Source organism: Sycon ciliatum, chromosome 4 (genome assembly GCF_964019385.1).
Source record: "Sycon ciliatum chromosome 4, ocSycCili1.1, whole genome shotgun sequence".
Taxonomy (NCBI): Eukaryota; Metazoa; Porifera; class Calcarea; order Leucosolenida; family Sycettidae; genus Sycon; species Sycon ciliatum.
Window position 1 is genome coordinate 19538407 of NC_088646.1, and position 13817 is coordinate 19552223.

General features: G+C 48.9%; 2 protein-coding genes across 2 annotated transcripts in view; one reads left to right on the forward strand and one right to left on the reverse strand.

The window, feature by feature from the left end:
• Window positions 1–1720, reverse strand: part of LOC135814875 (negative elongation factor E-like) — a 10707-nt gene extending 8987 nt beyond the window's left edge. The window contains exon 1 of the mRNA XM_065328069.1: window positions 1495–1720. Coding sequence (XP_065184141.1) covers window positions 1495–1560 — 66 coding nt within the window. The 5' untranslated portion in view covers window positions 1561–1720. The remainder of the gene's footprint in view (window positions 1–1494) is intronic.
• A 177-nt stretch (window positions 1721–1897) lies between these two features.
• On the forward strand, window positions 1898–5816 carry LOC135814876 (c-Myc-binding protein homolog). The gene is made up of 5 exons (XM_065328070.1): window positions 1898–2060; window positions 2836–2908; window positions 3170–3218; window positions 4912–5035; window positions 5212–5816. Exons 1-5 carry the CDS (start codon window positions 2031–2033, stop codon window positions 5245–5247), a joined length of 312 nt encoding a protein of 103 aa, XP_065184142.1. The 5' UTR covers window positions 1898–2030; the 3' UTR covers window positions 5248–5816.
• The last annotated feature ends 8001 nt before the right edge of the window (window positions 5817–13817 follow it).

The following is a 13817-nucleotide window of genomic DNA, read 5'->3' on the forward strand; positions in this document are numbered from 1 at the left end:
ACATGCGTCCTCGAATTGTGGCTTGACCGTTTTGTCTGATGGTCTTGCCAGTATCGTCTTCGACATTATATGTACATCCGCCAACGTCCTTCACAGCTGAGCCTTTCAGCTCGTGCCTGTGCTTGGTTGCGCTCACCTTCCCCTCCTATGTTATTTCTATAACTTAGAACCTTCCAAGCTGGAAGGCTGTTGGAGTGCGCATCCAAGTCGTGCTAGAGCTGATTGCCAGTTAGGTATAGAACGTCAGTACCGTTGGTCAGTGTCGTACAATGTTATCGCATGAGCTGATTGTAAAGTAACTGGTGGTGTTAGTAGACATTAAGTTATAGAGCAACTTGTAGCTACTTGGTCCTCTTTTCTTCCTATAAATTAATGATTGGCTCTCCACCCGAGTCTAACATGCAGGAATATGCATGTTTTAGATAGATGTGTGACTACTCCCTTATCCAAACATTCTTCTCATCCGAACCCCCCTGGAGACAGCCCGCACCGATAATCGGCACTCTACTGCAGGATTCTAGCCAAAGGAGGTTGGGGTCGTGTTTTTTTATGCCAGTCAACGAAAATAAAGTCGATAGTCACTACCAGAGGGTTCAAACCGGCACATTTGTGTGGGGTGAAGTCCATAACTTTGAAATGTGCGTAACTCAAATTCGTATCGGTTTTGATGGGGAAAGACCAGAGATATGGCATGATGTGATATCGCTATTTCCACTAAAAGTGACTTGGACTCGCACCGGCACTGGCTTCTCTTCTTCTTCTTCTTCTTCTTCTTCTTCTTCTTCTTCTCAGGACCGTCGGAAGCAATTTTTGACTGGTCCAGCAGTAACATGGTCCTTTACACTTTGTATATGATATGGCGGGTATGCATGCCCTCCTCAGAAGTAAACATGTGCTAGTGGCCAACAAGTTGGTCCGGTAATAACCTGACCAACCGGACCGGTTCCGACGGGGCCTGTATCTTTATCTATTCCTCTAACTTGCAAGGTACGTCCTTGACAATGGAACTCTTGGTGGATTTTTGAGTGAGGGTGTGCACATATCGTGCTCTCGGGATTCCTGGTCTCGGTCACACTTCGTGGCGGTCCGATTAGTTTTGCTCGCAACACAGGCTTCCTACTTGTCACTGACCCTCGAGGTCTTGTCATAACAAAAGTAAACAAAAGAGTCGTGATTATTATTACATGCATTTTCATGTTGAAGTCCACCGATAGGCCCACTTCTTCGCTTGTGCTGGACAACGAAGGCAGGAGGAGTCGTGATATTTCCACTAAAACTCACCCAATGGGTGGCCGGCGGACTGAAGTGCCCGCAACTTCGGTGTCCGGATAACTGAGGTATGAGTGTAATTATAATTGTCTCTTTCTTACTCTTGGTACACATTTCAGTATAATTTCTGCACGGTCTAGAATACCGGTATTCATATGGCCTTGTTGCTGTAATGATTACAGCAAACAAATGTACCACTACATCACACTTGAACCATTTGCTTACCTTTCGTTTGATAAGGTCATACTTGCTTTGCAGTTCCAGCTCCTCCTTTGTCAGTGGAGGAGCCATTGTCTGACCTCTACTGTACTAGCCAGAAAACTGGAGCGAACTACAGCGTTACGTGTACTTACTTTGCAAGACAAAAACGGCATCCATCAAAGAAAAACTAATGATTCATTTCAAACCATTGCCATTGGACTTCAAGTCAAGTACTTGTACATGTAATTGTAGCTTTCACTTTTTTGGACGTGCACGATGTTGATCGATGATGACTTTGAAATCGAGTTCAAAAATCGTACTTGAACCGGGGATGTCCCTTTCTGGTTGACGGATACCATGGAAACAGTACACTCGCTTTGGCCCGCTTTTCGAACTAGGCAAACACAAGCCCAAAAAAGCCCAAAAAACCTCACGCAACGACGTTTCCTACAGATCCTGTACTGGCTGAAGCAGAAGAGTTTTGGAAAGATCCTTTATCTGTGCTGGTGGGAACGTGCTTAGTCATTATTGTAACCTCTTGAGCCCAAAACTTGTGAAGGATGGCATCTTCAGGCAACTCCCAATGGAAGGTATGTCCGTCTTGATTTTATGCACCGAAGAGTTGATCTCAGTGCAAGTCACTTTCTGCAGGCACCGAGAAATGTATGGCATTCTAATATTTTGCAAACTATAATAAAGTCATCCTTCAGCAAAGTGAAAAGAGTCTTATTACTATTAGCGAGTTCGTACGAGCCCCTGGTAGGATATCAGATGCTAGGATGTAGAAATATTGTTATCATAATCCAAGTGAATGCGCGAGTACGAGTACTGGACTACCGGTACAACGTGTAGTTGATTTTACTATTTTAGTACATGTTTTAGTACATGTTTGTGATGGCGCAGTACATGTACAGTGTACGACGTCGATCAAGGGGCTGAAGTGTTGTTGTTAGCGATACATGTACAATGTACGTCGAGTCTGGATAATGAGAGACCTGATATCAGATAAAACTTAACCCTGGTCGGTATACATAACAAATTGAAAGATCCTTGCGATACATCAGTGTGTTCATGTAGTGGAGAATGCATAATAATGCATGGTATTTTCCTGTTCCACGAGGATGGTGTAGGGGGTGTTTCCAGCTGATAGAGTGTAGAGTGTCGTACCATATACGCTATGCAATGGTGCTTACGTCAGCGATTCCTTCCATTGTCATAGTTGTGACAATGGAAGGAATCGCTGGCGTACGCACCATTGCATTGTAGAATGCACAGATTGATCTCTAGCTCTGAGGCAGCATGCACCTGTATTCAGGTTTATTGCACTGTTCTGTCTCTGAATTGTCAATTGATTTCTGTCTGCAGACACCCGATGCGAAGAGGGATGAGTTCCGGCGGTATCTGGAGAAGGCTGGCGTACTGGACGGTCTGACGAAGGGTCAGTGTTGAGAAACGATGTGTGTGTGTGTGTGTGTGTGTGTGTGTGTGTGTGTGTGTGTGTGTGTGTGTGTGTGTGTGTGTGTGTGTGTGTGTGTGTGTGTGTGTGTGTGTGTGTGCATTGTGATATCATCAGCCAGAAAGTTACGACCTGCCTCCTGGTGTCTGAAGCCTATTTTTGGGTTTTTTTACGCAGCATATTTTGAGGTGTCTGTGCAGTTATATTTCTCTTGCTCTTTGTTTTTTTGTTTTTTATCTACAGTCCTGGTCAACTTGTATGAGGAGCCTGAGCGACCCACACAACCACTGGGGTATGTTAAATGTGCTGGTGTAGATTGGTACTACAGCGACTTCTGTCAAAAAATCTGAAGCTAGAATGATAGCAAATAGATCACACCACTGAAAAGAGGCACCACTGCAGATTATAGTGGAAATTTCATCAAGAATCCTGACCATACTGGAGTTATGTTGGTATGCAATTGTCTTGGGGCATGTTGATGTACTTGTACTACAGGTGAAATCCTGATAATTCGAACCTCAAAATGCCAGGAAAAAACTTCTAATTATCCGGACATTCTAATTATCCAAACATGAACCCACAACTCAATATGTATGTCAAAATGCTCTCATGGTCACACAGAGTTGCGCTATGGACCTTAGACACAAATTTTACGGACACTGAACTGGCCAGCACAGCCTGCTCATGCAAACTGAACTGACCAGTACAGTGTACAGTGAACTTCGAATTACACTTTGCTAACTTCGAATTATCAGCACAAATCCCACACATTTTCTATGTAAAGTGGAATCTGTGGGACTTCTAATTAACCGGACATGTCCAGTTCGAGGTTCGAATTATCAGAAAATTTTATGTGGGAATCGTATTGATAGAAATCGGTCCTGGAAAAACTTCTAATTAAGCGGTATGTTCGAATTAAGCCATATTCGAATTATCAGGATTCCACCTGTACTAGTATACAGAACTGTATGCAGAGCAATGGTACAAAAGTGGGCTTCTTCGACCTCATGAATATCATGCATACACAGTGTATGTATGCACAATATGTTATGCGGGATTTGGGTGTTGTTGGAGGTTTGTGGAGAGGCCCTCGTACATGTGGGACAGGATGAGTTGTGCTTCGATGAATTGAAAATTGAAATCATCATATCCTGCTCAAGCATCTCAACCATTTCCACATTTTTAAAAACAGCAGTGGCCATGGATTTCCAAGCCAAAAGTCTGTTCGTTCGTCATGTGGAGCTCCTCACGACATGTGACACGCTGTTGGAAAGCTACTATGAAGTGGCTAATTTTAGTATTCGTGTATGTTGCCCATCATGCAAAAACTGAAGGTGCTTGTCACACGAATAACGTCTAGGCACATGGAAATGTCTGTCTTGTGCTCGCATGACTACCGTATAAGCTACTACCGTATAGTACCGCAACAGCGCCCCACCATCTCATCCTTTCGTGGTCGTGTTGTAATAACTTACCATTATTTGTTTTGGATCAGAGCCGCACTGAAGAGAGAGAGAGAGAGAGAGAGAGAGAGAGAGAGAGAGAGAGAGAGAGAGAGAGAGAGAGAGAGAGAGAGAGAGAGAGAGAGAGTCAGACCATAATCGTCTCTCTTCCTCATTTCCTGAACTTCAGTTCCCTACAAACAAAATAAGAACTGGAATGTGGCATGTTGCCTCCAAGAGGAGACTCTACCAGCCCCACTGGTGCCTCATGCACGGGTGAATTTGTCTTGAGGGAGGCTGCAGTGAGCCACTAGCGAGGACGTAAACCACGAGGCGAGAGAGCCATCAACCTGGTGAATTGACTCAAAGTTGCGCCGTACCACCATCATAGTACGCAAGCAACACATTATCCGGTGTGGTCTTTTCTTTGCCAACGCCTTTGCCAGTTCAAGCTACACCCTCAGCAGGTCCCTAATCGTCTGCTGCACTTTTCTTTTCTGTATTAGACATGTTTTTCTGTTTTCGTTTCTCTTCCTTTCCTAGGTTTCTGGCTGAGCAGCTAACTGGATCCTCATTTGTAGATGTTCCAACTCTACAGCAGGAAAACTTTGAACTCAAAAATAAAGTTCAAAAGCTAGAAGATCAGAACAGAGAGCTGCAAGCAAAGGTATGGTGCTCTTATGTTGTGTTGTGTATTTTTGGCACTGCAACTGCTCCAGGTGGTTGCAACGTTACTCATCAAATATTGTGTGTTGATGTTCAGTTTCTACACAGTGCGTGTGCACACTTGATGTTCATGGTTCTTCCTTGCAATGTCCTGCGTGCGTTCGCGTGTGTGTACAGATTGAGGAGCTGACAAATCCACCTCCCGAGGCTTGAGTGATCCGGTTGTGCGTCGGGCTTCTTCACCTTTCTCCTTGTTGAGCATACGTCTCTTCTGGTCTCAGCTGCCATCAATTTGTTCGGTCTCCAATCCATGCGTGCTTGATCTAACTGGATCACATTTGTAGCATTACGTCGATCACGACCAAGCTCTTAGTACATGTATAGCTTAGTGTCGCTGAAACCCTACAGCTGACTGTTATGCTATTTTTAGAGTTTTTATAGCAAGCTGACCTTTTATTAGCTCCTGACTACATACTACTGTAGCACAGTGGTATACCTGTATAGACGCGGTGTATATGTCACTCCTTTGTAAATAGTTTCCAGCAATGCTGTAATTGACTAACGTTACCTTGACTCATCTGGTATCCGCCGTGAGGTATGTGCTTTAACCTGTCAACTGTTTTATTGTCCATCGTCTTTTTGTTTTTACCTTTTATACTTTCTTTCTTTGTTTTTGACTAACAATGAATGACTTTTAAAATCATGCAGTGTCTCAACTTTGATTCATGCAGCTTGGAAAATTGGGCGATTGCCTTTTCTGTAAACGACCTTTTTTTTCATTACCAACTCGCGTATGTTGTCCTGGGTGAGAAAGTATCTATATACATTCACAATTCCACATCATGGGTAGCCTCTCTATAGTTGGCGGAGCATGAATCCATGATGTAAAGGCCAGGTGGGCAACTCCTCTCAAAGCTGAAGAACAAGTCTAAGGGGCCAGGTCCGTAAAATATACCAATAATGACGTGAGATCTCCTTTTGAAACATGGCCAACAGGCAACATGTACCAATTTACTGTCCACCTAGGTTTACAGCAGGGAGTCGTACGAGTCTCTGGTTCACAGTTTACACTGCTATGGTCGTACAGCCTTGCCGCGTCTTCATTCGCAAGGTTGACATCAACTGCATGCTTGCACAGTGCCCGTCCATATCTAGATATCGGCATTGTTCTGTCCCCGGGGAGAATCGCGATTCCGCGGCCGCTTTTTTTTTGCGATTTTTTAAAAGACGCGTTTCCGTGATTTTCCCCGCGTTTTTTGAACTTTTTTGTTGCACTACACGTACACACAGTGCACTGTTCGGTCAGCAACGTCTCATCGTGGCGGCTTTTGTACTCAAATATGACGAGTGCTTACACCAGAGACTTGTAACTGATTGATTTCACTACATACTCACTGAAAATTGCCTCATATCAACTGCAAACTTGCCGCATATCAATAATATTCACCGCATATTTACCGCAAATTATGCCATATTTACCCGCAAATTCTGGGATTTTTTCCGCGATTTTCCCCGGGGACAGATTGTTCTCACCAAGACAAGACGAACGGCGCCCAAACCCCTCCTCTCCCAAACAAACCAATATCTTCTCTAAGAAAAATGTTAATACTTGTGGACGACGCCTGAAAAGATTTAAAAAAAACACTAAAAAAAGATGTTGACAACACCAGGGATTGCTTTGAATGTCAACAGACACACGCCTAGAATGTTGGGGACAGGATGATGATGATGATGATGATGATGATGATGATGATGATGATGATTTTTTTTTTTTGATGATGATGAAGCCACTTCTTTGGGCAAACAAAACACAATTTCCCAAGATGAAGGAGTGGAACCCTACACAAATAATAGTTTAAATGAATCCAACGCAAAGATCGTTTTTCCATGAAATACAACAATTGAACACAATTACATGCTTAAAGGCATGAAAGCAACAAAACAGCAACAAAAGGGTAAACGCCATACCAATCCCGCATGCACAGTCAGGACACAGCACGATACTTAACAAACTAGACCTGACTCGGCCACGGCAATCGAGACATCATGAAAACATCTCGCCGGATGGTGGTACCGTGACCGAGCCCCACGTATGCACAACACAGCAGCACGCAGCAAAGCAAAAGACAGCCGACAGCGGAGTAAACCAATGACCTGGGAATAGTGAGATCCCGATGACTCGGCCTGCATCTGGCACAGTCTCTTGAGGAACACATTGCACAGCCTCCCACAACCACCATGCACAGAGAACACGAGAGGTGTGAAAGCGGCTCTTTCTACATTTGTGACTCTTGGCCCATATTCGTTCCACTTACGCCGCTCGTGCTGCTGGTACAATGCAGGAAGGGTTCTGGACCCGTAGGAAGGAGCATCTGGGCAAAATACCCTTACATCAAAAAAAGCTTCCTCCCCACGGGTCCAAAACCCTCGAGCGGCTATGTCCAGGCGCGCATCCTCTCGGCGGTTCGTTGACCGAAGAGGAAACCTCTCACCAGAAAGAGGTTGCAGCGCTGGTTCTGTCGAAACGGCAGTGCAGACTTCAGTCAATTCCCTCGCCAGCAGGTCACGTATCTCGTTATGACGAAGTGTCGGGAAGCCGCCCCTGGCGCAACATAGCTGATGCTCAACTGAGAACAGCTCACCACACACACAGGTTGCTGGTGTATTGGCTAGCGGCCATGCATATCTCAATGCCAGAGCATCCCGGAAGTCACGCTTGGTGAGACGAAAGCCATGCTCCGCCAGGGGCAGCACGCTCAGCCATGAGGATGATCCTTTCTCCGTGTGTTCTTCTATTCGTCGCTTCGTCATCTCATCGCTCGTGTCCACTATTTTGTTCCTGGCTGCCTTTGCGCGCTCCCGGTTTTCGGTGTGGACGACACGCTTTTTGTGACGCATTTCATCGATCATCCTCTGAAAGGGGGTACCAGCACCAGCAACATCAGCAGCCACATCCGGTCCAGGGTTTGAGTTGCCAGCGACCTCCCGCGGCTGCACCTCCGTTGCCGTCATCGTGGGAGTGGGAGACGCTCCACCACGGTCAGCAGTATCTGCAGAAGCCGGCACATCTCCAGCGAGAGAAATTGGATCGCTATCCTTAGCGAAATCGCCCAGAACCTCCTTCACCATAGGTCCGGACACTTGCTTGGAGCCCTGGTGCTCAAACCGTGGTCGAGTCGTGAGGTCCGGAAGGGCCATCCCACCATCCCGTGTCGGGAGCTTTAGAATATCAATGTCTTTCAGAGGCACGCTCGGTTGTCCCACGAGCTCCGGTAGAAGTGAGGAGTGAAGCTCCCGCTCCAACGGCGCCAAGTCCTCCGCAGAAACAGCCATAGTTCGAAACACATAGTTCCATCTGTTGACTAAGCCATGGGTCAACGCAGAGTATGCTGCATGCGGCTCTGATGCGGCATAATTTGCTAAAATCTCTGTATGTTTCGCCCACTCTTCTACTTTTGTCTCTTTGAATTCTCCGAGGAATGCCTCAGTCCCGATAGCAGCGCCCAGATACTGTACGCCACGAGACTTGACGTGGATAGTTGTGTCACCAAAAGTCTCGGCAGCCAAGGACTCAAAGCCAGGCTTGACGAGTAGTTGCGTTTTTGTTTCGTTGATGTTGTAGCCGTATTTTTGGCCCTCTTCCTTAAGGAGGTTGTACCACTTTCGCAATGGGGAGAGCCCTCCGGCAGCTGCCGAGTCATCTGCAAACCATCCCTGGCACACATCTGCAACATTGGTTCCGACTGACTTGACGAGAGGGGTGAGAGCCGTGGCATAAATGGCCATCGCAAGAGGGTCACCCTGGGTTGTGCCCTCCTGTGACAATAAAGACTGGCCACCACGCACAAAGAGGGATGCAGGGTCTTGGTAAGTATTCAATGTTATTTGTGCTAGCGGGGGGCATACTCGAGCAATATTGTGCAATGCAGCGCGGCGATTCAAGCTATTGAAGGCATTGCGAGCATCGACTAGCAACACTGCCTCAGCCTTTTCCGAAGCAAAGGCAGCCGTCATTGAGTGCACCATAGCCTCCACCCCAGCCGGGATGCCCGTGCAGGCCTGAACTGGTCCGCAGGCTTGCATAATGTCGGGTTTCATCAGAAACAATGCCGCCTTGGAGCACAGTCTACGAAACACTTCACATACCCCTATTGGCCGAACGCCAGGGTTCTTGTTGAGGGCAATGAGTCTGCAAGCTGTGTACGGTGTGAGTGAGCCGGAGGGGACTGAGTCGGTACAGATCAAGCGTGTGAAGCACGCCACTGCCTCACGCAGATCAGTAGATGCACCTTTGTAACATGTGCATAGCCGCCGCCAAGCATCCGCGTCCAGGCCGGAAGGACCCGCAGAACCATGCAGAGAAAGGGCAGTGCGTTTGATCAACTCACCATTGACGCTGGCGAAGTAGATACTGCTGACATTGCCCGCCTCCTCCTGAAGCAGGATGTCCGGTGCTGCCGGTGCCGACCCCGGATGCTTCCCGACGAGAATTTCACGGACTGACTGGGATTGATGAGAATCAGAAATGATGTCGTCCATGCCCAAGACCGGTTTATCACACTTGGGCTTGGTTGCATTATCCAGCATTCTCAGTGCGCAGTGAACTCGGCCCTGTTCCATCAAGTGGCCAAACTCATGAGCAGGGTCTTCGCCACGCCTGGATCTCCGATTCTGCGATGTCTTGAGCATATGCTGAATAGTTCGACCCTCCTGCACTAGCTCCATATAGGAACCCTGGATCCATAAATTTAGTCTGCGACGAGTGTGGTCAGAGCACTCTGCGGCAGGGCAATTCCGACCTACTCGCTGGAGCACCAACGCTGGAAGCAGGAAGAAACGATATAGAGCAGTGGCTTCCGCTCCTCGGGACGAATTGAACTTTTGAAGTTCTGACGTGAGTGTCCGAACAAACTCTTTGCCAACACTGCCGGTCGGAGCCCGGAAGAGGTTCTTTTCCCAACTCGCCACCTCCTGATAGATGTCAGCCATGTCAAAAGGCATGGAGACCCGAGGGGTGGTGGGAACTGGAGAGGCAGCGTCCGGCTGGCTCGAGCCAAGCACCTGCAAAAATGGATCCACATCCGCATGACCAGAACCCGTAGCCTGTAAATCGATATTCCCCGTAGATGGGCATAGCTGGGGTTGGGATGAGATAAGAGTGGACCGTGAGTCATCCTCCCCATGCACTGCCTGTTGTACAGTACCCCCAGCGCCCGAATCCACACTCATCAGTGGCGCACCAGAGTCAGATTCCTCCAAACTGGTAAGCAAGTCAACCTGAGATGCTGTCGGAATCAATGCAGTTGCAGCAGAGGTGCCACTCTGAATAATCTGGGGCTGAGAGCTCGGGACCCCAGGCACCGAAGCAACATTACGACAGGTGCCAAGTCGACCCCTCCCAGGATAGCAGTTACTACAAACTCTGCCAGCCCTGACACAAGCGCATCGTATGCACGTACCCCCTGCTTGGCAGCGACAACATGGCACCGCGCTGGCTAGACCGCACTCGACTATGTCACTTGGGGAGAATGGCGAGGAATCAGAGCTGGGATGAATCCCAAGTGGGTGATCTACACGCGGCCAGGAGTCGACATCGCGCCTGCCACTGCCACAACCCTCATCTGCAGATGCAGTGGATTCATCAGAGCTATCCTCCGGTGATATGTTTCGCTGAGATGGCTGGCTGGCTGAACATCCTCCACCACCACTGACCACAATACCAGCGCCAACAGCGCCAGCAGGCTGCGAGGCGATGGATTCAGTTTGGTTGTGACAAAGGCTAGGGGTAGCTCTACCAGGGTAGCAGTCCACACAGCGCTTCTTCGCACGAACACATCTGCATCTAACACATTTGCGACCAATCTGGCAGTTGCAGCACGGCATCGCGACAGAACTGGCAGGGATAGGAGGTGTGAGGATGACTGAGGTGACGACTGCATCAGGACTGTACGACCAGAGTCACCAATCGTGTCAGAAACTGCCTCCAGCAGCAAGGCAGTCACACTCCTCTCCTCACTGGTCTAACACTGGCCATTGGGTGGCCATTGGGTGATGATGATGATGATGATGATGATGAAAAAAAAAAAAAAAAAAAAAAAAAAAAAAAAAAAATGATGATGATGATGATGATGATGATGATCATGATCTGGAACTACCGTGAAGGAGGCACTGTTGCAAAAACATCCACCTGCTGCCGAGCCCCCGGTTTCGATACTTCTCGCCGGCGACCCGGAGCCAATCAACAGTATAGTGTTCCAGAAAATCACACCGGAGCTCATCCGACGTCTGGGCCGACAGATGAAGGGGTCCTCGGGCCCATCTGGTCTGGACTCTGACGCGTGGTGCCGGATGCTAACCTGTTATCGCAAATCGTCAGATGGTCTCTGTACTGCTCTTGCCAGCTTTGCCCAATGCCTGTGCTCGGAGGACTTGGATCCGGAACACCTATCCGCATTTACCGCCGCTAGACTTATTCCATTGGACAAACACCCAGGTGTGCGGCCGATTGCGGTGGGTGAAGTGTTCCGCCGGCTTGTGTGTCGTGCCGTTATGCGGGTGCTTGAGTCCGATGTACTGCGTGCTACTGCTCCCATGCAATTGTGCATTGGGGTGCCGTCTGCCTGTGAGGCAGGGGTTCATGCAATGCAGGAGTTGTTCGCACGAGAGGACACGGAAGGCATCTTGTTTGTAGATGCTACGAATGCGTTCAATTCATTGAATAGAAACGCGGCCCTCCATAACGTGCCCTATGTATGCCCCGCTATGGCAAAGGTGTTCCAGAACACGTACAGTTCTTCAATTCGTCTCTTCGTCTCCGGCGGCGGGGAGATTGAGTCACTGGAGGGTACTTGCCAGGGCGATCCGCTGGCCATGGCTCTGTATGGTATCGCTACAGTCCCGATGATTCGGCGCCTCCAGGAATCCAATCCATCTGTGGCTCAGGTTTGGTACGCGGACGACGATTCTGCAGGTGGCCGCGTTTCTTCATTGTCCACATACTGGGGAGACATAAGCCAACTGGGCCCTGACTATGGATACTTTCCAAACCCACAGAAATCAGTGTTGCTGGTCAAGCCGGAGCATGAGGAAGAGGCCCAGCGCCTCTTCTCCGCCACTGGAGTTACCATCAAGACCAGCGGCAACCGTCACCTCGGCGGAGCGATTGGCAGTGAGGAGTTCTGCTCTGCCTTCATGGCCAAGAAGGTGGATAAATGGAAGCAGGTTCTGGATTCCCTGACGGGGATGGCTGTCACTCAGCCTCAGGCCGCATACACCGTTTTTACGAAGGGTCTGTCATCCACATGGACATACCACTTGCGTTGCTCACCTTGTTCGGCTGAGATACTGGCCGAGCTTGATGAGAGGATCAATGATTGCCTGATACCTGCCCTTCTGGGGGATGGCGTTCGTCCTGGTAGCCCTGAGAGAGAGCTGATGTCATTTCCAGTGCGTCTTGGTGGTTTGGCCCTCCCTCTGTTGCAGGATAGTGCACCAGCAGAGCTCGCAGCATCCTTGAGCATCACAAAGCCTCTTGTTCAGCTACTGTTGACTGGCACATATGCGAACCCTCCAAGCGTGCCTGGTGATATGGCAAGGAGCGATTTGTCGGATACTGCCCAGTCAGAGGGCTCCGGTGATACAACCCAGGAGGTTGCCGACCGAGTGAGGCTCTCCAATCATGATCCCGTCCGCGATGCTGTTGGGGACACCCGCCAGCTGGCACGCTCGACTCGGACAAGCAAAATGCAGAGCCTATGCAGCCGGCAACAAGACATTAAGGCGGACTTGAGCTCGGAGCAACAATTTCTTGTTGAAATCGCGTCCGAAAAGGGAGTATCGTCATGGTTGACTGTTGCCCCGCGGTGGCAAGATGGAACCATCCTGAAGAAATCCGACTTCCGTGATGCCCTGTGCATCCGCTATGGGCGAAGGTTGAGTGGGCTACCCGATTCATGTGTTTGTGGTGTGCCTCTCAGCCCCGCTCATGCACTTACCTGTGCCACTGGCGGCTATACCATTGCCCGTCACAATGAGGTGCGGGACTTGGTTGCTGGACTACTGAGGGAGGCTGGAGTGGTGGACGTAGAGACGGAGCCCCGGCTATTGCCCTGCAGCAGTGAGCATTTGCCTGGTGGTCGTTCCCTCAACCGATGCGCAGAAGCTCGTCTGGATGTGCGGGCTCGCGGCTTTTGGTCGTGGCAACAGGACGCTTACTTTGATGTGCGGATCACTCATCCCGCAGCGTCTGTGTTGTCTCGATCACAAGCCCTGAGTCAGCTGAAGTCTCACGAGCGAAACAAGAAAAATCAATACGCCAGCCGTGTGGTTAACGTGGAGCGCGGCTCCTTCACGCCACTTGTGTTCTCGACGTACGGCTTTAGTGGCCCAGAAACTACTCAATTCCTGAAATCATTGGCCTCCCTGTTTGTTGAGCGCCATACTGAACTGAAGTACCCACTAGTAATGGGCATACTACGCACCCGTTTGTCTTTCTGCTTGCTGCGATGGGCAGTCACCTGCTTCCGCGGTTGCCGCGGTTCGTACGGCAAGAGGCGACAGCCGAACTCATTTCTGGCCCAGTGCCGCCAGGCGGAGTAGGGTGCTGCCTTTGGCCTCAACTTAATATAATGCTATTTGGTTTTTCCCCTTTTATTACTCTGTGTTCATTGTTTGTTTTTGTATTGATTTACTTCCTTGACTGCTTTTGTGTTTCATCATTTTCCGGTTGGTTTTGTGTTGATTTCCCCTGTTCACTTTACATAATATTGTAATGATATACATTT

Coding starts and splice junctions, on each gene's coding strand:
- LOC135814876 (XM_065328070.1), top strand. CDS start 2,031: ATGGCATCTTCAGGCAACTCCCAATGGAAG. Junction 2,061..2,835: donor CAGGCAACTCCCAATGGAAG/GTATGTCCGTCT, acceptor TTCTGTCTGCAG/ACACCCGATGCGAAGAGGGA. Junction 5,036..5,211: donor ACAGAGAGCTGCAAGCAAAG/GTATGGTGCTCT, acceptor GTGTGTGTACAG/ATTGAGGAGCTGACAAATCC.